The sequence below is a fragment of the Salmo salar genome, chromosome ssa25, assembly GCF_905237065.1.
Source record: "Salmo salar chromosome ssa25, Ssal_v3.1, whole genome shotgun sequence".
NCBI lineage: Eukaryota > Metazoa > Chordata > Actinopteri > Salmoniformes > Salmonidae > Salmo > Salmo salar.
In genome coordinates, this window is record NC_059466.1 from 51,643,468 (window position 1) to 51,670,611 (window position 27,144).

Sequence of the window (27,144 nt, forward strand, 5' to 3'; positions counted from 1 at the left end):
TGATACTGGGCTGGTGAGACTGGTATGGTACTGGGCTGGTGGGGAGACAGGTATGGTACTGGGCTGGTGAGACTGGTATGGTACTGGGCTGGTGAGACTGGTATGGTACTGGGCTGGTGAGACTGGTATGGTACTGGGCTGGTGAGACTGGTATGGTACTGGGCTGGTGAGGAGACTGGTATGGTACTGGGCTGGTGAGACTGGTATGGTACTGGGCTGGTGAGACTGGTATGGTACTGGGCTGGTGAGACTGGTATGGTACTGGGCTGGTGAGACTGGTATGGTACTGGGCTGGTGAGACTGGTATGATACTGGGCTGGTGAGACTGGTATGGTACTGGGCTGGTGAGACTGGTATGATACTGGGCTGGTGAGACTGGTATGGTACTGGGCTGGTGAGACTGGTATGGTACTGGGCTGGTGAGACTGGTATGGTACTGGGCTGGTGAGACTGGTATGGTACTGGGCTGGTGGTGAGACTGGTATGATACTGGGCTGGTGAGACTGGTATGGTACTGGGCTGGTGAGACTGGTATGATACTGGGCTGGTGAGACTGGTATGATACTGGGCTGGTGAGACTGGTATGGTACTGGGCTGGTGAGGAGACTGGTATGATACTGGGCTGGTGAGACTGGTATGATACTGGGCTGGTATGGTATGATATGGTATGATACTGGTATGATATGGTATGATACTGGGCTGGGATGGTATGATACTGGGCTGGTGAGACTGGTATGGTACTGGGCTGGTGAGGAGACTGGTATGGTACTGGGCTGGTGAGACTGGTATGATACTGGGCTGGTGAGACTGCTATGGTACTGGGCTGGTGAGGAGACTGGTATGATACTGGGCTGGTGAGACTGGTATGATACTGGGCTGGTGAGACTGGTATGATACTGAGCTGGTGAGACTGGTATGGTACTGGGCTGGTGAGGAGACTGGTATGATACTGGGCTGGTGAGACTGGTATGGTACTGGGCTGGTGAGACTGGTATGGTACTGGGCTGGTGAGACTGGTATGGTACTGGGCTGGTGAGACTGGTATGGTACTGGGCTGGTGAGACTGGTATGGTACTGGGCTGGTGAGACTGGTATGATACTGAGCTGGTGAGACTGGTATGGTACTGGGCTGGTGAGACTGGTATGGTACTGGGCTGGTGAGACTGGTATGGTACTGGGCTGGTGAGACTGGTATGGTACTGGGCTGGTGAGACTGGTATGATACTGGGCTGGTGAGGAGACTGGTATGGTACTGGGTGGTGGGGAGACTGGTATGGTACTGGGCTGGTGAGACTGGTATGGTACTGGGCTGGTGAGACTGGTATGGTACTGGGCTGGTGAGACTGGTATGGGACTGGGCTGGTGAGGAGACTGGTATGGTACTGGGCTGGTGAGACTGGTATGGTACTGGGGTGGTGGTGAGACTGGTATGGTACTGGGCTGGTGAGACTGGTATGGGACTGGGCTGGTGAGGAGACTGGTATGGTACTGGGCTGGTGAGGAGACTGGTATGATACTGGGCTGGTGAGACTGGTATGGTACTGGGCTGGGGAGACTGGTATGGTACTGGGCTGGTGAGACTGGTATGGTACTGGGCTGGTGAGACTGGTATGGTACTGGGCTGGTGAGACTGGTATGGGACTGGGCTGGTGAGGAGACTGGTATGGTACTGGGCTGGTGAGACTGGTATGATACTGGGCTGGTGGTGAGACTGGTATGGTACTGGGCTGGTGAGACTGGTATGATACTGGGCTGGTGAGACTGGTATGGTACTGGGCTGGTGAGACTGGTATGGTACTGGGCTGGTGAGACTGGTATGGTACTGGGCTGGTGAGACTGGTATGATACTGGGCTGGTGAGACAGGTATGATACTGGGCTGGTGAGACTGGTATGGTACTGGGCTGGTGAGACTGGTATGGTACTGGGCTGGTGAGACTGGTATGGTACTGGGCTGGTGAGGAGACTGGTATGGTACTGGGCTGGTGAGGAGACTGGTATGGTACTGGGCTGGTGAGACTGGTATGGTACTGGGCTGGTGAGACTGGTATGGTACTGGGCTGGTGAGGAGACTGGTATGATACTGGGCTGGTGAGGAGACTGGTATGGTACTGGGCTGGTGAGGAGACTGGTATGGTACTGGGCTGGTGAGGAGACTGATATGGTACTGGGCTGGTGAGACTGGTATGGTACTGGGCTGGTGAGACTGGTATGGTACTGGGCTGGTGAGGAGACTGGTATGATACTGGGCTGGGGAGGAGACTGGTATGATACTGGGCTGGTGAGACTGGTATGGTACTGGGCTGGTGAGACTGGTATGGTACTGGGCTGGTGAGACTGGTATGGTACTGGGCTGGTGAGACTGGTATGGTACTGGGCTGGTGAGGAGACTGGTATGGGACTGGGCTGGTGAGACTGGTATGGTACTGGGCTGGTGAGACTGGTATGATACTGGGCTGGTGAGACTGGTATGATACTGAGCTGGTGAGACTGGTATGGTACTGGGCTGGTGAGACTGGTATGGTACTGGGCTGGTGAGACTGGTATGGTATTGGGGTGGTGGGGAGACTGGTATGGTACTGGGCTGGTGAGGAGACTGGTATGGTACTGGGCTGGTGAGACTGGTATGATACTGGGCTGGTGAGACTGGTATGGTACTGGGCTGGTGAGGAGACTGGTATGGTACTGGGTGGTGGGGAGACTGGTATGGTAGTGGGCTGGTGAGACTGGTATGGTACTGGGCTGGTGAGACTGGTTTGGTACTGGGCTGGTGAGGAGACTGGTATGGTACTGGGCTGGTGAGACTGGTATGATACTGGGCTGGTGAGGAGACTGGTATGATACTGGGCTGGTGAGGAGACTGGTTTGGTACTGGGCTGGTGAGGAGACTGGTATGGTACTGGGCTGGTGAGACTGGTATGATACTGGGCTGGTATGGTATGATATGGTATGATACTGGTATGATATGGTATGATACTGGGCTGGGATGGTATGATACTGGGCTGGTATGATATGGTATGATACTGGGCTGGTATGATATGGTATGATACTGGGCTGGTATGGTCTGGTATGGTATGACACTGGGCTGGTATGGTATGATACTGGGCTGGTATGGTATGATACTGGGCTGGTATGGTCTGGTATGGTATGACACTGGGCTGGTATGGTATGATACTGGTCTGGTATGGTATGACACTGGGCTGGTACGGTATGATCTGGGCTGGTAAGGTATGATACTGGTATGGTATGGTCTGGTATGGTATGATACTGGTATGGTATGATACTGGTCTGGTATGGTATGATACTGGTCTGGTATGGTATGATACTGGTCTGGTATGATATGGTATGATACTGGGCTGGTATGGTATGATACTGGGCTGGTATGGTATGATATGGTATGATACTGGGCTGGTATGGTATGATACTGGTATGATATGGTATGATACTGGTCTTGTATGATATGGTATGATACTGGGCTGGTATGGTATGATCTGGGCTGGTATGGTATGATACTGGGCTGGTATGGTATGATACTGGTCTGGTATGATATGGTATGATACTGGTCTGGTATGGTATGATACTGGTCTGGTATGGTATGATACTGGTCTGGTATGGTATGATACTGGTCTGGTATGGTATGATACTGGTCTGGTATGGTATGATACTGGTCTGGTATGATATGGTATGATCTGGGCTGGTATGGTATGATACTGGTCTGGTCTGGTATGATATGGTATGACACTGGGCTGGTACGGTTTGATCTGGGCTGGTACGGTATGATACTGGGCTGGTATGGTATGATACTGGTCTGGTATTGTATGATACTGGTCTGGTATGGTATGATACTGGTCTGGTATGATATGGTATGATACTGGGCTGGTATGGTATGATCTGGGCTGGTATGGTATGATATGGTATGATACTGGTCTGGTATGGTATGATACTGGGCTGGTATGGTATGATACTGGTCTGGTATGGTATGATACTGGTCTGGTATGGTATGATACTGGTCTGGTATGGTATGATACTGGGCTGGTATGGTATGATACTGGTCTGGTATGGTATGATACTGGTCTGGTATGGTATGATACTGGTCTGGTATGATATGGTATGATCTGGGCTGGTATGGTATGATACTGGTCTGGTCTGGTATGATATGGTATGACACTGGGCTGGTACGGTTTGATCTGGGCTGGTACGGTATGATACTGGGCTGGTATGGTATGATACTGGTCTGGTATTGTATGATACTGGTCTGGTATGGTATGATACTGGTCTGGTATGATATGGTATGATACTGGGCTGGTATGGTATGATCTGGGCTGGTATGGTATGATATGGTATGATACTGGTCTGGTATGGTATGATACTGGGCTGGTATGGTATGATACTGGTCTGGTATGGTATGATACTGGTCTGGTATGGTATGATACTGGTCTGGTATGGTATGATACTGGGCTGGTATGGTATGATACTGGTCTGGTATGGTATGATACTGGTCTGGTATGGTATGATACTGGTCTGGTATGGTATGATACTGGTCTGGTATGATATGGTATGACACAGGGCTGATATGGTATGATACTGGGCTGGTATGGTATGATACTGGTATGGTATGGTATGACACTGGGCTGGTATGGTATGGTATGATACTGGGCTGGTATGGTATGATACTGGGCTGGTATGGTATGGTATGATACTGGGCTGGTACGGTATGACACTGGGCTGGTACGGTATGATATGGGCTGGTCTTCCGTTCCTGGGAGTGAGTGAGAAAGAGAGAGAAGCTGTGAGCTGCAAGATGAATGCATTATCCCATAGACATGCCCCCTAATGCCCCTCTCCCCTACAGCCATAGAGTCCTAAATCACACAACACAAAGTCCAGGAATTAAGAGTTGTTAGAAAAGACAATTAGTGGGGAGAAAGAAGAGAAAGAAAGGGGGATGACTCGGTCCTGGGGATCAAGGGAACTAATCTGGAGACGGAAGAGGAGGAAGAGGAGGAGTGGCAGAAAACGAGAGAACGGAGTGAGGAAGAACACCTCGCCCCTCATTAAAGCCCAATCCCTTTTTTTCATGTGGCATTAGATAGAGAGAGAGAGAGAGAGAGAGAGATGGAAGGGAGGATGAAGGGATGGAGGAGAAGAAATATTGCTAATTACATCCAGCCTTTCCCCAGCGAGACCTATATAGCCTGCCCTGTCTTCTGAGAAATCCCAGGCCTAAACTAGGGCTCGTCTCTCTTATCAATAAAATAGGATTTATCGTGTTACTAACTATCTTCCTGGCTGAGAATTCCTCATGATTAATAGTAAAGCCTGTTGTTTATAGGGTGCTGAGGCTACTGATGTTAGCTGGTGTTTTATGTACCGCTAAGACATTTCATGTTATTTCATGTTTTGTATGCTATGCTTCTAATGGCCGTCTCTTGGGTTTGTGTTTCTGTTTGTGTTTGTGTTTGTGTTTGTTTGTGTGTGTGTGTGTTTGTGTTTGTGTTTGTGTTTGTGTTTGTGTTTGTGTTTGTTTTTGTGTTTGTGTTTGTGTTTGTGTTTGTGTTTGTGTTTGCAGTGAGTCCTCTGATAGGTCGTTACTGTGGAACTAAGATCCCTCCAGAGATCACATCGTCTACAGGGATCCTGTCTCTGTCCTTCCACACGGACATGGCCGTGGCTAAAGATGGCTTCTCTGCTCGCTACAACATGACGCACAAAGAAGTCAGCGACAGTAAGTACCAGATCAGTCAGTACCGGTCCAGTCAGTACCGGACCAGTCAGTACCGGTCCAGTCAGTACAAGACCTGTCAGTACCGGACCAGTCAGTACCGGTCCAGTCAGTACCGGACCAGTCAGTACCGGACCAGTCAGTACCGGACCAGTCAGTACAAGACCTGTCAGTACCGGACCAGTCAGTACCGGACCAGTCAGTACCGGTCCAGTCAGTACCGAACCAGTCAGTACCGGACCAGTCAGTACCGGACCAGTCAGTAACGGACCAGTCAGTACCGGTCCAGTCAGTACAAGACCTGTCAGTACCCGACCTGTCAGTACCGGACCAGTCAGTACCGGACCAGTCAGTACCGGACCTGTCAGTAACGGACCTGTCAGTAACGGACCAGTAAGTACCGGACCAGTCAGTACCGGACCAGTCAGTACAGGACCTGTTAGTAACGGACCAGTCAGTACCGGACCTGTCAGTAACGGACCAGTAAGTAACGGACCAGTCAGTACCAGACCAGTCAGTACCGGACCAGTCAGTAACGGACCAGTCAGTAACGGACCAGTCAGTACCGGTCCAGTCAGTACCGGACCAGTCAGTACCGGACCAGTCAGTACCGGACCTGTCAGTAACGGACCAGTAAGTAACGGACCAGTCAGTACCAGACCAGTCAGTACCGGACCTTTCAGTAATGGACCTGTCAGTAATGGACCAGTAAGTACCGGACCAGTAAGTAACGGACCAGTCAGTACCGGACCAGTCAGTACCGGACCTGTAAGTAACGGACCTGTCAGTACCGGACCAGTCAGTACCGGACCTGTCAGTACCAGACCTGTCAGTACCAGACCTGTCAGTACCGGACCAGTCAGTAACGGACCAGTCAGTACCGGACCAGTCAGTAACGGACCAGTCAGTACCGGACCAGTCAGTACCGGAGGGAGATCTGTCTATTGGACCTTCAGAAAGGAGTGTTATTCTGCAGTTTTATTTTCCTCATGTCCCCATTTTTTACATGAACAAGAAAGTGTGTATTAGTGTGTATTAGTGTGTGTTAGTGTGTGTTAGTGTGTGTGTTAGTGTGTGTTAGTGTGTGTTAGTGTGTGTTAGTGTGTGTTAGTGTGTTAGTGTGTGTTAGTGTGTGTTAGTGTGTATTAGTGTGTGTTAGTGTGTTAGTGTGTGTTAGTGTGTGTTAGTGTGTGTTAGTGTGTGTTAGTGTGTTAGTGTGTGTTAGTGTGTGTTAGTGTGTTAGTGTGTGTTAGTGTGTATTAGTGTGTGTTAGTGTGTTAGTGTGTGTTAGTGTGTGTTAGTGTGTGTTAGTGTGTGTTAGTGTGTGTTAGTGTGTTAGTGTGTGTTAGTGTGTGTTAGTGTGTGTTAGTGTGTGTTAGTGTGTATTAGTGTGTGTTAGTGTGTGTTAGTGTGTGTTAGTGTGTGTTAGTGTGTATTAGTGTGTGTTAGTGTGTATTAGTGTGTGTTAGTGTGTGTTAGTGTGTGTTAGTGTGTTAGTGTGTATTAGTGTGTGTTAGTGTGTGTTAGTGTGTGTTAGTGTGTGTTAGTGTGTGTTAGTGTGTGTTAGTGTGTATTAGTGTGTGTTAGTGTGTGTTAGTGTGTGTTAGTGTGTATTCGTGTGTGTTAGTGTGTATTAGTGTGTGTTAGTGTGTGTTAGTGTGTGTTAGTGTGTGTTAGTGTGTATTAGTGTGTGTTAGTGTGTATTAGTGTGTGTTAGTGTGTATTAGTGTGTGTTAGTGTGTGTTAGTGTGTATTAGTGTGTGTTAGTGTGTGTTAGTGTGTGTTAGTGTGTATTAGTGTGTGTTAGTGTGTGTTAGTGTGTGTTAGTGTGTATTAGTGTGTGTTAGTGTGTGTTAGTGTGTTAGTGTGTGTTAGTGTATTAGTGTGTGTTAGTGTGTGTTAGTGTGTATTAGTGTGTGTTAGTGTGTGTTAGTGTGTATTAGTGTGTGTTAGTGTGTGTTAGTGTGTATTCGTGTGTGTTAGTGTGTGTTAGTGTGTGTTAGTGTGTATTAGTGTGTGTTAGTGTGTGTTAGTGTGTATTAGTGTGTGTTAGTGTGTGTTAGTGTGTGTTAGTGTGTTAGTGTGTGTTAGTGTGTTAGTGTGTGTTAGTGTGTGTTAGTGTGTGTTAGTGTGTTAGTGTGTGTTAGTGTGTGTTAGTGTGTTAGTTGTGTGTTAGTGTGTGTTAGTGTGTGTTAGTGTGTGTTAGTGTGTATTAGTGTGTGTTAGTGTGTGTTAGTGTGTGTTAGTGTGTTAGTGTGTGTTAGTGTGTGTTAGTGTGTGTTAGTGTGTTAGTGTGTATTAGTGTGTGTTAGTGTGTGTTAGTGTGTGTTAGTGTGTTAGTGTGTGTTAGTGTGTGTTAGTGTGTGTTAGTGTGTTAGTGTGTATTAGTGTGTGTTAGTGTGTTAGTGTGTATTAGTGTGTGTTAGTGTGTGTTAGTGTGTGTTAGTGTGTGTTAGTGTGTATTAGTGTGTGTTAGTGTGTGTTAGTGTGTGTTAGTGTGTATTAGTGTGTGTTAGTGTGTATTAGTGTGTGTTAGTGTGTGTTAGTGTGTGTTAGTGTGTATCATCTCTATCGATCCCATCAAACCAAATGATGAATTGATCCCTGTCTGTGGTCCCCCAGCTTTCCACTGCAGTAACGCTTTAGGTCTGGAGTCGGGGAAGATCTCTGACGCCCAGATTACGGCCTCCTCCTCCTTCTACGACAACACCTGGTTGCCACGGCAAGCCCGTCTCAACAACAATAACAACGCCTGGACCCCAAACGAGGACAGCAGCAAAGAGTTCATCCAGGTGAGACGTCGGGCTAAACCTCCATGTTGAATAACTGGGGTAAACCTCCATGTTAAACCTCCATGTTGAATGACTGAGGTAAACCTCCATGTTGAATGACTGTGGTAAACCTCCATGTTAAATGACTGAGGTAAACCTCCATGTTAAACCTCCATGTTGAATGACTGAGGTAAACCTCCATGTTGAATGACTGTGGTAAACCTCCATGTTAAACCTCCATGTTGAATAACTGAGATAAACCTCCATGTTGAATGACTGAGGTAAACCTCCATGTTGAATGACTGAGGTAAACCTCCATGTTGAATGACTGAGGTAAACCTCCATGTTGAATGACTGAGGTAAACCTCCATGTTGAATGACTGTGGTAAACCTCCATGTTAAATGACTGTGGTAAACCTCCATGTTAAACCTCCATGTTGAATGACTGTGGTAAATCTCCATGTTAAACCTCCATGTTGAATGACTGTGGTAAACCTCCATGTTGAATGACTGTGGTAAACCTCCATGTTGAATGACTGTGGTAAACCTCCATGTTAAACCTCCATGTTGAATGACTGTGGTAAACCTCCATGTTGAATGACTGTGGTAAACCTCCATGTTAAACCTCCATGTTGAATGACTGTGGTAAACCTCCATGTTGAATGACTGTGGTAAACCTCCATGTTGAATGACTGTGGTAAACCTCCATGTTAAACCTCCATGTTGAATGACTGTGGTAAACCTCCATGTTGAATGACTGTGGTAAAAAATCTCCAGACATTGTTTCCATCTCCCAGGCATTGGTCTGTCTGAGTTATGACCAGCCTATCACAACCATGAGAGTATTGTGTGTGTGTGTGTGTGTGTGTGTGTGTGTGTGTGTGTGTGTGTGTGTGTGTGTGTGTGTGTGTGTGTGTGTGTGTGTGTGTGTGTGTGTGTGTGTGTGTGTGTGTGTGTGTGCGTGCGAGTGACCTCACTGCGACAGAAAGGCAGACAGACAGGGCTCTGAATTGGGGTGGTCTACTCTCCGTCCAGGGGATGAAGAACCAAGGTGTACTTCTCCACAACGTGTCTCTGGACGCTTTCAGATGAGCCAGCTCCTATTTGGGATCTCTTTGTGGATAGTGGCCAGTGGCTCTGTGGCAGTCTGTGGCAGTCTATGGCGGTCTGTGGAGGTCTGTGGCAGTCTGTGGAGGTCTGTGGAGGTCTGTGACAGTCTGTGGCAGTCTGTGGAAGTCTGTGGAAGTCTGTAGCAGTCTGTGGCGGTCTGTGGAAGTCTGTGGAAGTCTGTGGCCGTCTGTGGCCGTCTGTGGCAGTCTGGCCGTCTGTGGCAGTCTGTGGTAGTCTGTGGCAGTCTGTGGCAGTCTGTGGCGGTCTGTGGCAGTCTGTGGCAGTCTGTGGCAGTCTGTGGCAGTCTGTGGTAGTCTGTGGCACTCTGTGGCAGTCTGTGGCAGTCTGTGGCAGTCTGTGGAAGTCTGTGGCAGTCTGTGGTAGTCTGTGGCAGTCTGTGGCAGTCTGGCCATCTGTGGCAGTCTGTGGTAGTCTGTGGCAGTCTGTGGCAGTCTGTGGCGGTCTGTGGCAGTCTGTGGCAGTCTGTGGCAGTCTGTGGCAGTCTGTGGTAGTCTGTGGCACTCTGTGGCAGTCTGTGGCAGTCTGTGGCAGTCTGTGGAAGTCTGTGGCAGTCTGTGGTAGTCTGTGGCAGTCTGTGGCAGTCTGTGGCGGTCTGTGGCGGTCTGTGGCAGTCTGTGGCGGTCTGTAGCGCTCTGTGGCGGTCTGTGGCGGTCTGTGGCAGTCTGTGGCGGTCTGTGGCGGTCTGTAGCAGTCTGTGGAGGTCTGTGGCCGTCTGTGGCCGTCTGTGGCCGTCTGTGGAGGTCTGTGGCGGTCTGTGGCGGTCTGTAGCAGTCTGTGGAGGTCTGTGGCCGTCTGTGGCCGTCTGTGGCCGTCTGTGGAGGTCTGTGGAGGTCTGTGGCAGTCTGTGGAGGTCTGTGGCAGTGTAAAGGGGAAGGGAGACACTCCCTATCTAACCAGGTTCGTGAATTGAGGAGCAGACTGAAGTAAAGAGGAAATTCAGCAACTCTTGGAGGGCAATAAAAGTTGCTTAGCCATCCTGGTTTTAGCAGTTGCTGTGGTAGTCTATGGTAGGCCCTGTGTTCCATTTCCTTCTGCCCCTCTTCCTCCTCCACCTCTTTCTCCTCGTCTTCCTCCTCCTCCTCCTTATCCTTCCTCCCGTCTTTTCGGACAGTTGCCAGGACTGTGTAGCAGTGACAGTTTGTAGCAGTCTGTAGTGCTGCGACGGTGTGAGGGAGCGTGCTGCCATGCCTGCCTTCCTGCGGAGGGCCCAGCTGTTGTTCTGTGTTAGCCTCTAGCTGTCTGTGTTAGCCGCTAGCTGTCTGTGTTAGCCCCTAGCTGTCTGTGTTAGCCTCTAGCTGTCTGTGTTAGCCGCTAGCTGTCTGTGTTAGCCCCTAGCTGTCTGTGTTAGCCTCTAGCTGTCTGTGTTAGTCCCTAACTGTCTGTATTAACCTCCTGCTGTCTGTGTTAGCCGCTAGCTGTCTGTGTTAGCCCCTAGCTGTCTGTGTTAGCCTCTAGCTGTCTGTGTTAGCCTCTAGCTGTCTGTGTTAGCCGCTAGCTGTCTGTGTTAGCCCCTAGCTGTCTGTGTTAGCCTCTAGCTGTCTGTGTTAGCCGCTAGCTGTCTGTGTTAGCCCCTAGCTGTCTGTGTTAGCCTCTAGCTGTCTGTGTTAATCGCAAGCTGTCTGTGTTAGCCCCTAGCTGTCTGTGTTAGCCCCTAGCTGTCTGTGTTAGTCCCTAACTGTCTGTGTTAACCTCTAGCTGTCTGTGTTAGCCGCTAGCTGTCTGTGTTAGCCCCTAGCTGTCTGTGTTAGCCTCTAGCTGTCTGTGTTAGCCTCTAGCTGCCTGTGTTAGACTCTAGCTGTCTGTGTTAGCCTCTAGCTGTCTGTGTTAGCCTCTAGCTGTCTGTGTTAGCCTCTAGCTGTGTCTGTGATAGCCTCTAGCTGTCTGTGTTAGCCTCTAGCTGTCTGTGTTAGCCTCTAGCTGTCTGTGTTAGTCCCTAGCTGTCTGTGTTAGCCTCTAGCTGTCTGTGTTAGCGCCTAGCTGTCTGTGTTAGCCTCTAGCTGTCTGTGTTAGCCTCTAGCTGTCTGTGTTAGTCCCTAGCTGTCTGTGTTAGCCCCTAGCTGTCTGTGTTAGTCCCTAGCTGCCTGTGTTAGCCTCTAGCTGTCTGTGTTAGCCCCTAGCTGTCTGTGTTAGCCCCTAGCTGTCTGTGTTAGCCGCTAGCTGTCTGTGTTAGCCCATAGCTGTCTGTGTTAGCCCCTAGCTGTCTGAGTTAACGTCTAGCTGTCTGTGTTAGCCTCTAGCTGTCTGTGTTATCCGCTAGCTGCCTGTGTTAGCCCCTAGCTGTCTGTGTTAGCCTCTAGCTGTCTGTGTTAGCCCCTAGCTGTCTGTGTTAGCATATAGCTGTCTGTGTTAGCCCCTAGCTGTCTGTGTTAGCCCCTAGCTGTCTGTGTTAGCCTCTAGCTGCCTGTGTTAGCCTCTAGCTGTCTGTGTTAGTCCCTAGCTGTCTGTGTTAGTCCCAAGCTGTCTGTGTTAGTCCCTAGCTGTCTGTGTTAGCCTCTAGCTGTCTGTGTTAGTCCCTAGCTGTCTGTGTTAGCCCCTAGCTGTCTGTGTTAGCTCCTAGCTGTCTGTGTTAGTCCCTAGCTGTCTGTGTTAGCCTCTAGCTGTCTGTGTTAGCCCCTAGCTGCCTGTGTTAGCCTCTAGCTGTCTGTGTTAACCTCTAGCTGTCTGTGTTAACCTCTAGCTGTCTGTGTTAGTCCCTAGCTGTCTGTGTTAGCCCCTAGCTGTCTGTGTTAGCCTCTAGCTGTCTCTGTTAGCCCCTAGCTGTCTGTGTTAGCCCCTAGCTGTCTGTGTTAGCATATAGCTGTCTGTGTTAGCATATAGCTGTCTGTGTTAGCATATAGCTGTCTGTGTTAGCCCCTAGCTGTCTGTGTTAGCCCCTAGCTGTCTGTGTTAGCCTCTAGCTGCCTGTGTTAGCCTCTAGCTGTCTGTGTTAGCCCCTAGCTGTCTGTGTTAGTCCCTAGCCGAGGCTCTTCTCTAGCTTCCTCTCCTCAGAACCAGCTGGCTGAGGAGACTCTTCTCTAGCTTCCTCTCCTCAGAACCAGCTGGCTGAGGAGACTCTTCTCCAGCTTCCTCTCCTCAGAACCAGCTGGCTGAGGAGACTCTTCTCCAGCTTCCTCTCCTCAGAACCAGCTGGCTGAGGAGACTCTTCTCCAGCTTCCTCTCCTCAGAACCAGCTGGCTGAGGAGACTCTTCTCTAGCTTCCTCTCCTCAGAACCAGCTGGCTGAGGAGACTCTTCTCCAGCTTCCTCTCCTCAGAACCAGCTGGCTGAGGAGACTCTTCTCCAGCTTCCTCTCCCCAGAACCAGCTGGCTGAGGAGACTCTTCTCTAGCTTCCTCTCCTCAGAACCAGCTGGCTGAGGAGACTCTTCTCTAGCTTCCTCTCCTCAGAACCAGCTGGCTGAGGAGACTCTTCTCCAGCTTCCTCTCCTCAGAACCAGCTGGCTGAGGAGACTCTTCTCCAGCTTCCTCTCCCCAGAACCAGCTGGCTGAGGAGACTCTTCTCTAGCTTCCTCTCCTCAGAACCAGCTGGCTGAGGAGACTCTTCTCTAGCTTCCTCTCCTCAGAACCAGCTGGCTGAGGAGACTCTTCTCTAGTTTCATCTCCTTGCTGGTTAGGCCTTGTGGTGGAAGGTTTGGGCCATCGCTTTCCTTTAGGTTGTTGTGGAATTTAATATCTCTTTTCTGGATTTATATAATTAGTCCTAATTCTGCTCTGAATGCATTATTTGGGGTTTTGGCTTTATTCACGCGGACTTTATGTTTGCTTTATTATCCATGCAGAGTTTCAATTGGGTGTTTGTCCCGTTTTGTGAATTCTTGGTTGCTGAGTGAACCCAGACTGAAGTAAAGAGGAAATTCAGCAACTTTTTGAGGGCATTGCAAGGTGCTAAAGCCATCCTGGTTTTGACAGTTCCTATGGTAAGTCTGTGGTGGGCCCTCTTGAGTCTGTACACAGTCAAGGCTTTTCTTAGTTCTGGGTCAGTCACGGTGGTCAGGCATTCAGCCACTGGGTCAGTCACGGTGGTGAGGTATTCAGCCACTGGGTCAGTCACGGTGGTCAGGCATTCAGCCACTGGGTCAGTCATGGTGGTCAGGCATTCAGCCACTGGGTCAGTCACGGTGGTGAGGTATTCAGCCACTGGGTCAGTCACGGTGGTCAGGCATTCAGCCACTGGGTCAGTCACGGTGGTCAGGCATTCAGCCACTGGGTCAGTCACGGTGGTGAGGTATTCAGCCACTGGGTCAGTCACGGTGGTCAGGCATTCAGCCACTGGGTCAGTCACGGTGGTGAGGTATTCAGCCACTGGGTCAGTCACGGTGGTCAGGCATTCAGCCACTGGGTCAGTCATGGTGGTCAGGCATTCAGCCACTGGGTCAGTCACGGTGGTCAGGCATTCAGCCACTGGGTCAGTCATGGTGGTCAGGCATTCAGCCACTGGGTCAGTCACGGTGGTGAGGTATTCAGCCACTGGGTCAGTCACGGTGGTCAGGCATTCAGCCACTGGGTCAGTCACGGTGGTGAGGTATTCAGCCACTGGGTCAGTCACGGTGGTCAGGTATTCAGCCACTGGGTCAGTCACGGTCACATAATACCCAAGAAGACTTGAGGCTGTAATCGCTGCCAAAGGTGCTTCAACAAAGTACTGAGTAAAGGGTCTGAATACTTATGTAAAGGGGATATTTCAGTCAAGGGGTTTGAATACTTTCCCGAATGCAACTGTACATTCTGGTTTTCTCGGTCTCTGTGTTTTTTGGTTGGACAGGTTTGTCAATTTCTTTCTTCACTATTGCAGGAAAACATTTTGTCCAGGAAGTTGTCTAGCAGGGATTGGATTGGTTGTTGCCCGCTTGTTCTTTGGTCGGTTTCCACACCATCTTCCTTACTTCTATAGCAATTCTTGATAGCATGCAGTTTGCTGGACTTTTGGTACAGTGAGGGAAATAAATGAGGGAAATACTTATTTCCCTCATTTAAAATGCAAATCAATTTATAACATTTTTGACATGCGTTTTTCTGGATTTTTGTTGTTGTTGTTATTCTGTATCTCACTGTTCAAATAAACCTACCATTAAAATTATAGACTGATCATTTCTTTATCAGTGGGCAAACGTACAAAATCAGCAGGGGATCAAATACTTTTTTCCCCTCACTGTATATATGGTATTGCTCTGTTCAAGTAGGCTGGGAATTTTTCTGTCGTGTGATAAGGGTGTTAGTGGGCCGACTGTGAACCCTCTGAGAGACTCTGGGTTGAGGTATGGCAGGAAGTTGTGAACCCTCTGAGAGACTCTGGGTTGAGGTATGGCAGGAAGTTGTGAACCCTCTGAGAGACTCTGGGTTGAGGTATGGCAGGAAGTTGTGAACCCTCTGAGAGACTCTGGGTTGAGGTATGGCAGGAAGTTGTGAACCCTCTGAGAGACTCTGGGTTGAGGTATGGCAGGAAGTTGTGAACCCTCTGAGAGACTCTGGGTTGAGGTATGGCAGGAAGTTGTGAACCCTCTGAGAGACTCTGGGTTGAGGTATGGCAGGAAGTTGTAACTTGCATCTGGGGGAGGGAATGCTGTCACCTCCAGGTAGGTGTTTGTCCCCCTGTGTGCTGAGGGTGTCAGGTTCTTGTCCAGTTCTGGTGTTGTTCTGGATTAGGCCCAGTTCTGGTGTTGTTCTGGTTTAGGTCCAGTTCTGGTGTTGTTCTGGATTAGGTCCAGTTCTGGTGTTGTTCTGGTTCTTGTCCAGTTCTGGTGTTGTTCTGGTTTAGGTCCAGTTCTGGTGTTGTTCTGGTTTAGGTCCAGTTCTGGTGTTGTTCTGGTTTAGGCCCAGTTCTGGTGTTGTTCTGGTTTAGGCCCAGTTCTGGTGTTGTTCTGGTTTAGGTCCAGTTCTGGTGTTGTTCTGGTTTAGGTCCAGTCCCTGAGACTGGAAATAGTTGATCTCCCTTTTTAGGAGAAATTATAAATATTTTTTAAGTTTAAGGATTATATAGAGGGAGGACATTTCTCTCTTGAGATCATTTCCTTATTTATTTTTAACCACGTTTTAAAATGTTCCTGTGTTGATTAATTTAATAGATTAAGTTATGTCTCCTCTATACCCTGTTTCACCTCTGGTAGTGTGGTGGATGGGACTACCAGCTCTCTGTAACCTAGAGGGCAACCAGTGGGTCCATCTCCTCTATACCACCCACCTGGTAGTGTGGTGGATGGGACTACCAGCTCTCTGTAACCTAGAGGACAACCAGTGGGTCCATCTCCTCTATACCACCTGGTAGTGTGGTGGATGGGACTACCAGCTCTCTGTAACCTAGAGGACAACCAGTGGGTCCATCTCCTCTATACCACCTGGTAGTGTGGTGGATGGGACTACCAGCTCTCTGTAACCTAGAGGACAACCAGTGGGTCCGTCTCCTCTATACCACCCACCTGGTAGTGTGGTGGATGGGACTACCAGCTCTCTGTAACCTAGAGGACAACCAGTGGGTCCATCTCCTCTATACCACCTGGTAGTGTGGTGGATGGGACTACCAGCTCTCTGTAACCTAGAGGACAACCAGTGGGTCCATCTCCTCTATACCACCTGGTAGTGTGGTGGATGGGACTACCAGCTCTCTGTAACCTAGAGGACAACCAGTGGGTCCATCTCCTCTATACCACCTGGTAGTGTGGTGGATGGGACTACCAGCTCTCTGTAACCTAGAGGACAACCAGTGGGTCCATCTCCTCTATACCACCTGGTAGTGTGGTGGATGGGACTACCAGCTCTCTGTAACCTAGAGGACAACCAGTGGGTCCATCTCCTCTATACCACCTGGTAGTGTGGTGGATGGGACTACCAGCTCTCTGTAACCTAGAGGACAACCAGTGGGTCCATCTCCTCTATACCACCTGGTAGTGTGGTGTTAAAGTCACCAAAAATTAGAATATTATCTGCTATGACTACAAGATCCGATAGGAATTCAGGGAACTCAGTGAGGAACACTGCATATGGCCCAGGAGGCCTGTAAACAGTAGCTATAAAAAGTGAGTGAGTAGGCTGCATAGATTTCATGACTAGAAGCTCAAAAGACGAAAACGTCATTGTTGTTTTTTTTTTTTGTAAATTGAAATTTGCTGTCGTAAATGTTAGCAACACCTCCGCCTTTACCGGATGCACGGGGGGTATGGTCACTAGTGTAACCAGGGGGTGAGGCCTCATTTAACACAGTAAATTCATCAGGCTTAAGCCATGTTTCAGTCAGGCCAATCACATCAAGATTATGATCAGTGATTAGTTCATTGACTATAACTGCCTTGGAAGTGAGGGATCTAACATTAAGTAACCCAATTTTGAGATGTGAGGTATCACGATCTCTTTCAATAATGGCAGGAATGGAGGAGGTCTTTATACTAGTGAGATTGCTAAAGCGAACACCGCCATTTTTAATTTTGCCCAACCTAGATCGAGGCACAGACACGGTCTCAATGGGGATAGCTGAGCTGACTACACTGACTGTGCTAGTGGCAGACTCCACTAAGCTGGCAGGCTGGCTAACAGCCTGCTGCCTGGCCTGCACCCTATTTCATTGTGGAGCTAGAGGAGTTAGAGCCCTGTCTATGTTCGTAGATAAGATGAGAGCACCCCTCCAGCTAGGATGGAGTCCGTCACTCCTCAACAGGCCAGGCATTGTCCTGTTTGTGGGTGAATCCCAGAAAGAGGGCCAATTATCTACAAATTCTGTCTTTTGGGAGGGGCAGAAAACAGTTTTCAACCAGCGATTGAGTTGTGAGACTCTGCTGTAGAGCTCATCACTCCCCCTAACTGGGAGGGGGCCAGAGACAATTAATCGATGCCGACACATCTTTCTAGCTGATTTACACGCTGAAGCTATGTTGCGCTTGGTGACCTCTGACTGTTTCATCCTAACATCGTTGGTGCCGACGTGGATAACAATATCTCTATACTCTCTACACTCGCCAGTTTTAGCTTTAGCCAGCACCGTCTTTAGATTAGCCTTAACGTCGGTAGCCCTGCCCCCTGGTAAACAGTGTATAATCGCTGGATGATTAGTTTTAAGTCTAATACTGCGGGTAATGGAGTTGCCAATGACTAGGGTTTTCAATTTGTCAGAGCTAATGGTGGGAGCCGTCGACGTCTCAGACCCCACAACGGGAGGAGTAGAGACCAGAGAAGTCTCGGCCTCCGACTCCGACTCGCTTAATGGGGAGAACCGGTTGAAAGTTTCTGTCGGCTGAATAAGCGACACCGGTTGAGCATTCCTACAGCGTTTCCCTCCAGAAGCCATGAGAAAGATGTCCGGCTGCGGGGACCGTGCGAGGGGGTTTATACTAACGTTACTATCTGTACTTACTGGTGGCACAGACGCTGTTTCATCCTTTCCTACACTGAAATTACCCTTGCCTAACGATCGCGTCTGAAGCTGGGCTTGCAGCACAGCTATCCTTGCCGTAAGGCGATCGTTCTCCTGTATATTATAAGTACAACGACTGCAATTAGAAGACATCATGTTAATGTTACTTAGCTTCGGCTGTTTGAAGTCCTGACGAACCATGTCCAGATAAAACCTCCGGGGTGAAAAAGTTGAATGAAAAAAGTTGAGTGAGGGAAAAAGTAAAAATATACGGTAATGAAAAAGTAAAAAACCGTCAGGTAGCAAAGTAAGATCGGCAACAAAACGCACAGCAGCGTAAACAAGTCTGCAAGTTGTGACCGGAAACAGGAAACAGGAAAAACCCACCGTCAACTCGACCAAGTGCGTAACAGAACCAGTGGGTCCATCTCCTCTATACCACCTGGTAGTGTGGTGGATGGGACTACCAGCTCTCTGTAACCTAGAGGACAACCAGTGGGTCCATCTCCTCTATACCACCCACCTGGTAGTGTGGTGGATGGGACTACCAGCTCTCTGTAACCTAGAGGACAACCAGTGGGTCCATCTCCTCTATACCACCTGGTAGTGTGGTGGATGGGACTACCAGCTCTCTGTAACCTAGAGGACAACCAGTGGGTCCGTCTCCTCTATACCACCCACCTGGTAGTGTGGTGGATGGGACTACCAGCTCTCTGTAACCTAGAGGGCAACCAGTGGGTCCGTCTCCTCTATACCACCCACCTGGTAGTGTGGTGGATGGGACTACCAGCTCTCTGTAACCTAGAGGACAACCAGTGGGTCCATCTCCTCTATACCACCTGGTAGTGTGGTGGATGTGACTACCAGCTCTCTGTAACCTAGAGGACAACCAGTGGGTCCATCTCCTCTATACCACCTGGTAGTGTGGTGGATGGGACTACCAGCTCTCTGTAACCTAGAGGACAACCAGTGGGTCCATCTCCTCTATACCACCCACCTGGTAGTGTGGTGGATGGGACTACCAGCTCTCTGTAACCTAGAGGACAACCAGTGGGTCCGTCTCCTCTATACCACCCACCTGGTAGTGTGGTGGATGGGACTACCAGCTCTCTGTAACCTAGAGGGCAACCAGTGGGTCCATCTCCTCTATACCACCCACCTGGTAGTGTGGTGGATGGGACTACCAGCTCTCTGTAACCTAGAGGACAACCAGTGGGTCCATCTCCTCTATACCACCTGGTAGTGTGGTGGATGGGACTACCAGCTCTCTGTAACCTAGAGGACAACCAGTGGGTCCATCTCCTCTATACCACCTGGTAGTGTGGTGGATGGGACTACCAGCTCTCTGTAACCTAGAGGACAACCAGTGGGTCCGTCTCCTCTATACCACCTGGTAGTGTGGTGGATGGGACTACCAGCTCTCTGTAACCTAGAGGACAACCAGTGGGTCCATCTCCTCTATACCACCCACCTGGTAGTGTGGTGGATGGGACTACCAGCTCTCTGTAACCTAGAGGGCAACCAGTGGGTCCATCTCCTCTATACCACCCACCTGGTAGTGTGGTGGATGGGACTACCAGCTCTCTGTAACCTAGAGGACAACCAGTGGGTCCATCTCCTCTATACCACCTGGTAGTGTGGTGGATGGGACTACCAGCTCTCTGTAACCTAGAGGACAACCAGTGGGTCCATCTCCTCTATACCACCCACCTGGTAGTGTGGTGGATGGGACTACCAGCTCTCTGTAACCTAGAGGACAACCAGTGGGTCCATCTCCTCTATACCACCTGGTAGTGTGGTGGATGTGACTACCAGCTCTCTGTAACCTAGAGGACAACCAGTGGGTCCATCTCCTCTATACCACCTGGTAGTGTGGTGGATGGGACTACCAGCTCTCTGTAACCTAGAGGACAACCAGTGGGTCCATCTCCTCTATACCACCCACCTGGTAGTGTGGTGGATGGGACTACCAGCTCTCTGTAACCTAGAGGACAACCAGTGGGTCCGTCTCCTCTATACCACCCACCTGGTAGTGTGGTGGATGGGACTACCAGCTCTCTGTAACCTAGAGGGCAACCAGTGGGTCCATCTCCTCTATACCACCCACCTGGTAGTGTGGTGGATGGGACTACCAGCTCTCTGTAACCTAGAGGACAACCAGTGGGTCCATCTCCTCTATACCACCTGGTAGTGTGGTGGATGGGACTACCAGCTCTCTGTAACCTAGAGGACAACCAGTGGGTCCATCTCCTCTATACCACCTGGTAGTGTGGTGGATGGGACTACCAGCTCTCTGTAACCTAGAGGACAACCAGTGGGTCCGTCTCCTCTATACCACCTGGTAGTGTGGTGGATGGGACTACCAGCTCTCTGTAACCTAGAGGACAACCAGTGGGTCCATCTCCTCTATACCACCCACCTGGTAGTGTGGTGGATGGGACTACCAGCTCTCTGTAACCTAGAGGGCAACCAGTGGGTCCATCTCCTCTATACCACCCACCTGGTAGTGTGGTGGATGGGACTACCAGCTCTCTGTAACCTAGAGGACAACCAGTGGGTCCATCTCCTCTATACCACCTGGTAGTGTGGTGGATGGGACTACCAGCTCTCTGTAACCTAGAGGACAACCAGTGGGTCCATCTCCTCTATACCACCCACCTGGTAGTGTGGTGGATGGGACTACCAGCTCTCTGTAACCTAGAGGACAACCAGTGGGTCCATCTCCTCTATACCACCTGGTAGTGTGGTGGATGGGACTACCAGCTCTCTGTAACCTAGAGGACAACCAGTGGGTCCATCTCCTCTATACCACCTGGTAGTGTGGTGGATGGGACTACCAGCTCTCTGTAACCTAGAGGACAACCAGTGGGTCCATCTCCTCTATACCACCCACCTGGTAGTGTGGTGGATGGGACTACCAGCTCTCTGTAACCTAGAGGACAACCAGTGGGTCCATCTCCTCTATACCACCCACCTGGTAGTGTGGTGGATGGGTCTACCAGCTCTCTGTAACCTAGAGGGCAACCAGTGGGTCCATCTCCTCTATACCACCTGGTAGTGTGGTGGATGGGACTACCAGCTCTCTGTAACCTAGAGGACAACCAGTGGGTCCATCTCCTCTATACCACCTGGTAGTGTGGTGGATGGGACTACCAGCTCTCTGTAACCTAGAGGGCAACCAGTGGGTCCATCTCCTCTATACCACCTGGTAGTGTGGTGGATGGGACTACCAGCTCTCTGTAACCTAGAGGACAACCAGTGGGTCCATCTCCTCTATACCACCTGGTAGTGTGGTGGATGGGACTACCAGCTCTCTGTAACCTAGAGGACAACCAGTGGGTCCGTCTCCTCTATACCAACCACCTGGTAGTGTGGTGGATGGGACTACCAGCTCTCTGTAACCTAGAGGGCAACCAGTGGGTCCATCTCCTCTATACCACCTGGTAGTGTGGTGGATGGGACTACCAGCTCTCTGTAACCTAGAGGGCAACCAGTGGGTCCATCTCCTCTATACCCCCCACCTGGTAGTGTGGTGGATGGGACTACCAGCTCTCTGTAACCTAGAGGACAACCAGTGGGTCCATCTCCTCTATACCACCCACCTGGTAGTGTGGTGGATGGGACTACCAGCTCTCTGTAACCTAGAGGGCAACCAGTGGGTCCATCTCCTCTATACCACCCACCTGGTAGTGTGGTGGATGGGACTACCAGCTCTCTGTAACCTAGAGGGCAACCAGTGGGTCCGTCTCCTCTATACCACCCACCTGGTAGTGTGGTGGATGGGACTACCAGCTCTCTGTAACCTAGAGGACAACCAGTGGGTCCGTCTCCTCTATACCACCCACCTGGTAGTGTGGTGGATGGGACTACCAGCTCTCTGTAACCTAGAGGACAACCAGTGGGTCCATCTCCTCTATACCACCCACCTGGTAGTGTGGTGGATGGGACTACCAGCTCTCTGTAACCTAGAGGGCAACCAGTGGGTCCATCTCCTCTATACAACCCACCTGGTAGTGTGGTGGATGGGACTACCAGCTCTCTGTAACCTAGAGGACAACCAGTGGGTCCATCTCCTCTATACCACCTGGTAGTGTGGTGGATGGGACTACCAGCTCTCTGTAACCTAGAGGGCAACCAGTGGGTCCATCTCCTCTATACCACCTGGTAGTGTGGTGGATGGGACTACCAGCTCTCTGTAACTTAAAACCAGTGGGCCCATCTCCTCTATACCACCCACCTGGTAGTGTGGTGGATGGGACTACCAGCTCTCTGTAACCTAGAGGACAACCAGTGGGTCCATCTCATCTATACCACCCACCTGGTAGTGTGGTGGATGGGACTACCAGCTCTCTGTAACCTAGAGGACAACCAGTGGGTCCATCTCCTCTATATCACCTGGTAGTGTGGTGGATGGGTCTACCAGCTCTCTGTAACCTAGAGGGCAACCAGTGGGTCCGTCTCCTCTATACCACCCACCTGGTAGTGTGGTGGATGGGACTACCAGCTCTCTGTAACCTAGAGGACAACCAGTGGGTCCATCTCCTCTATACCACCCACCTGGTAGTGTGGTGGATGGGACTTCCAGCTCTCTGTAACCTAGAGGGCAACCAGTGGGTCCATCTCCTCTATACCACCTGGTAGTGTGGTGGATGGGACTACCAGCTCTCTGTAACCTAGAGGACAACCAGTGGGTCCGTCTCCTCTATACCACCCACCTGGTAGTGTGGTGGATGGGACTACCAGCTCTCTGTAACCTAGAGGACAACCAGTGGGTCCATCTCCTCTATACCACCTGGTAGTGTGGTGGATGGGACTACCAGCTCTCTGTAACCTAGAGGACAACCAGTGGGTCCATCTCCTCTATACCACCTGGTAGTGTGGTGGATGGGACTACCAGCTCTCTGTAACCTAGAGGACAACCAGTGGGTCCATCTCCTCTATACCACCCACCTGGTAGTGTGGTGGATGGGACTACCAGCTCTCTGTAACCTAGAGGACAACCAGTGGGTCCATCTCCTCTATACCACCTGGTAGTGTGGTGGATGGGACTACCAGCTCTCTGTAACCTAGAGGGCAACCAGTGGGTCCATCTCCTCCATACCACCCACCTGGTAGTGTGGTGGATGGGACTACCAGCTCTCTGTAACCTAGAGGGCAACCAGTGGGTCCATCTCCTCCATACCACCCACCTGGTAGTGTGGTGGATGGGACTACCAGCTCTCTGTAACCTAGAGGACAACCAGTGGGTCCATCTCCTCTATACCACCTGGTAGTGTGGTGGATGTGACTACCAGCTCTCTGTAACCTAGAGGACAACCAGTGGGTCCATCTCCTCTATACCACCTGGTAGTGTGGTGGATGGGACTACCAGCTCTCTGTAACCTAGAGGACAACCAGTGGGTCCATCTCCTCTATACCACCCACCTGGTAGTGTGGTGGATGGGACTACCAGCTCTCTGTAACCTAGAGGACAACCAGTGGGTCCGTCTCCTCTATACCACCCACCTGGTAGTGTGGTGGATGGGACTACCAGCTCTCTGTAACCTAGAGGGCAACCAGTGGGTCCATCTCCTCTATACCACCCACCTGGTAGTGTGGTGGATGGGACTACCAGCTCTCTGTAACCTAGAGGACAACCAGTGGGTCCATCTCCTCTATACCACCTGGTAGTGTGGTGGATGGGACTACCAGCTCTCTGTAACCTAGAGGACAACCAGTGGGTCCATCTCCTCTATACCACCTGGTAGTGTGGTGGATGGGACTACCAGCTCTCTGTAACCTAGAGGACAACCAGTGGGTCCGTCTCCTCTATACCACCTGGTAGTGTGGTGGATGGGACTACCAGCTCTCTGTAACCTAGAGGACAACCAGTGGGTCCATCTCCTCTATACCACCCACCTGGTAGTGTGGTGGATGGGACTACCAGCTCTCTGTAACCTAGAGGGCAACCAGTGGGTCCATCTCCTCTATACCACCCACCTGGTAGTGTGGTGGATGGGACTACCAGCTCTCTGTAACCTAGAGGACAACCAGTGGGTCCATCTCCTCTATACCACCTGGTAGTGTGGTGGATGGGACTACCAGCTCTCTGTAACCTAGAGGACAACCAGTGGGTCCATCTCCTCTATACCACCCACCTGGTAGTGTGGTGGATGGGACTACCAGCTCTCTGTAACCTAGAGGACAACCAGTGGGTCCATCTCCTCTATACCACCTGGTAGTGTGGTGGATGTGACTACCAGCTCTCTGTAACCTAGAGGACAACCAGTGGGTCCATCTCCTCTATACCACCTGGTAGTGTGGTGGATGGGACTACCAGCTCTCTGTAACCTAGAGGACAACCAGTGGGTCCATCTCCTCTATACCACCCACCTGGTAGTGTGGTGGATGGGACTACCAGCTCTCTGTAACCTAGAGGACAACCAGTGGGTCCGTCTCCTCTATACCACCCACCTGGTAGTGTGGTGGATGGGACTACCAGCTCTCTGTAACCTAGAGGGCAACCAGTGGGTCCATCTCCTCTATACCACCCACCTGGTAGTGTGGTGGATGGGACTACCAGCTCTCTGTAACCTAGAGGACAACCAGTGGGTCCATCTCCTCTATACCACCTGGTAGTGTGGTGGATGGGACTACCAGCTCTCTGTAACCTAGAGGACAACCAGTGGGTCCATCTCCTCTATACCACCTGGTAGTGTGGTGGATGGGACTACCAGCTCTCTGTAACCTAGAGGACAACCAGTGGGTCCGTCTCCTCTATACCACCTGGTAGTGTGGTGGATGGGACTACCAGCTCTCTGTAACCTAGAGGACAACCAGTGGGTCCATCTCCTCTATACCACCCACCTGGTAGTGTGGTGGATGGGACTACCAGCTCTCTGTAACCTAGAGGGCAACCAGTGGGTCCATCTCCTCTATACCACCCACCTGGTAGTGTGGTGGATGGGACTACCAGCTCTCTGTAACCTAGAGGACAACCAGTGGGTCCATCTCCTCTATACCACCTGGTAGTGTGGTGGATGGGACTACCAGCTCTCTGTAACCTAGAGGACAACCAGTGGGTCCATCTCCTCTATACCACCCACCTGGTAGTGTGGTGGATGGGACTACCAGCTCTCTGTAACCTAGAGGACAACCAGTGGGTCCATCTCCTCTATACCACCTGGTAGTGTGGTGGATGGGACTACCAGCTCTCTGTAACCTAGAGGACAACCAGTGGGTCCATCTCCTCTATACCACCTGGTAGTGTGGTGGATGGGACTACCAGCTCTCTGTAACCTAGAGGACAACCAGTGGGTCCATCTCCTCTATACCACCCACCTGGTAGTGTGGTGGATGGGACTACCAGCTCTCTGTAACCTAGAGGACAACCAGTGGGTCCATCTCCTCTATACCACCCACCTGGTAGTGTGGTGGATGGGTCTACCAGCTCTCTGTAACCTAGAGGGCAACCAGTGGGTCCATCTCCTCTATACAACCTGGTAGTGTGGTGGATGGGACTACCAGCTCTCTGTAACCTAGAGGACAACCAGTGGGTCCATCTCCTCTATACCACCTGGTAGTGTGGTGGATGGGACTACCAGCTCTCTGTAACCTAGAGGGCAACCAGTGGGTCCATCTCCTCTATACCACCTGGTAGTGTGGTGGATGGGACTACCAGCTCTCTGTAACCTAGAGGACAACCAGTGGGTCCATCTCCTCTATACCACCTGGTAGTGTGGTGGATGGGACTACCAGCTCTCTGTAACCTAGAGGACAACCAGTGGGTCCGTCTCCTCTATACCAACCACCTGGTAGTGTGGTGGATGGGACTACCAGCTCTCTGTAACCTAGAGGGCAACCAGTGGGTCCATCTCCTCTATACCACCTGGTAGTGTGGTGGATGGGACTACCAGCTCTCTGTAACCTAGAGGGCAACCAGTGGGTCCATCTCCTCTATACCCCCCACCTGGTAGTGTGGTGGATGGGACTACCAGCTCTCTGTAACCTAGAGGACAACCAGTGGGTCCATCTCCTCTATACCACCCACCTGGTAGTGTGGTGGATGGGACTACCAGCTCTCTGTAACCTAGAGGGCAACCAGTGGGTCCATCTCCTCTATACCACCCACCTGGTAGTGTGGTGGATGGGACTACCAGCTCTCTGTAACCTAGAGGGCAACCAGTGGGTCCGTCTCCTCTATACCACCCACCTGGTAGTGTGGTGGATGGGACTACCAGCTCTCTGTAACCTAGAGGACAACCAGTGGGTCCGTCTCCTCTATACCACCCACCTGGTAGTGTGGTGGATGGGACTACCAGCTCTCTGTAACCTAGAGGACAACCAGTGGGTCCATCTCCTCTATACCACCCACCTGGTAGTGTGGTGGATGGGACTACCAGCTCTCTGTAACCTAGAGGGCAACCAGTGGGTCCATCTCCTCTATACAACCCACCTGGTAGTGTGGTGGATGGGACTACCAGCTCTCTGTAACCTAGAGGACAACCAGTGGGTCCATCTCCTCTATACCACCTGGTAGTGTGGTGGATGGGACTACCAGCTCTCTGTAACCTAGAGGGCAACCAGTGGGTCCATCTCCTCTATACCACCTGGTAGTGTGGTGGATGGGACTACCAGCTCTCTGTAACTTAAAACCAGTGGGCCCATCTCCTCTATACCACCCACCTGGTAGTGTGGTGGATGGGACTACCAGCTCTCTGTAACCTAGAGGACAACCAGTGGGTCCATCTCATCTATACCACCCACCTGGTAGTGTGGTGGATGGGACTACCAGCTCTCTGTAACCTAGAGGACAACCAGTGGGTCCATCTCCTCTATATCACCTGGTAGTGTGGTGGATGGGTCTACCAGCTCTCTGTAACCTAGAGGGCAACCAGTGGGTCCGTCTCCTCTATACCACCCACCTGGTAGTGTGGTGGATGGGACTACCAGCTCTCTGTAACCTAGAGGACAACCAGTGGGTCCATCTCCTCTATACCACCCACCTGGTAGTGTGGTGGATGGGACTTCCAGCTCTCTGTAACCTAGAGGGCAACCAGTGGGTCCATCTCCTCTATACCACCTGGTAGTGTGGTGGATGGGACTACCAGCTCTCTGTAACCTAGAGGACAACCAGTGGGTCCGTCTCCTCTATACCACCCACCTGGTAGTGTGGTGGATGGGACTACCAGCTCTCTGTAACCTAGAG

The 27,144-nt window shown here is 50.8% G+C and overlaps 1 protein-coding gene across 1 annotated transcript in view; it reads left to right on the forward strand.

Moving 5' to 3' along the window:
* LOC106586935 (neuropilin-2) overlaps positions 1-27,144 on the forward strand; it is a 251,886-nt gene that overhangs the window by 90,924 nt on the left and 133,818 nt on the right. The window contains 2 exon segments of the mRNA XM_045707371.1: positions 5,568-5,723; positions 8,343-8,512. Coding sequence (XP_045563327.1) covers positions 5,568-5,723; positions 8,343-8,512 — 326 coding nt within the window.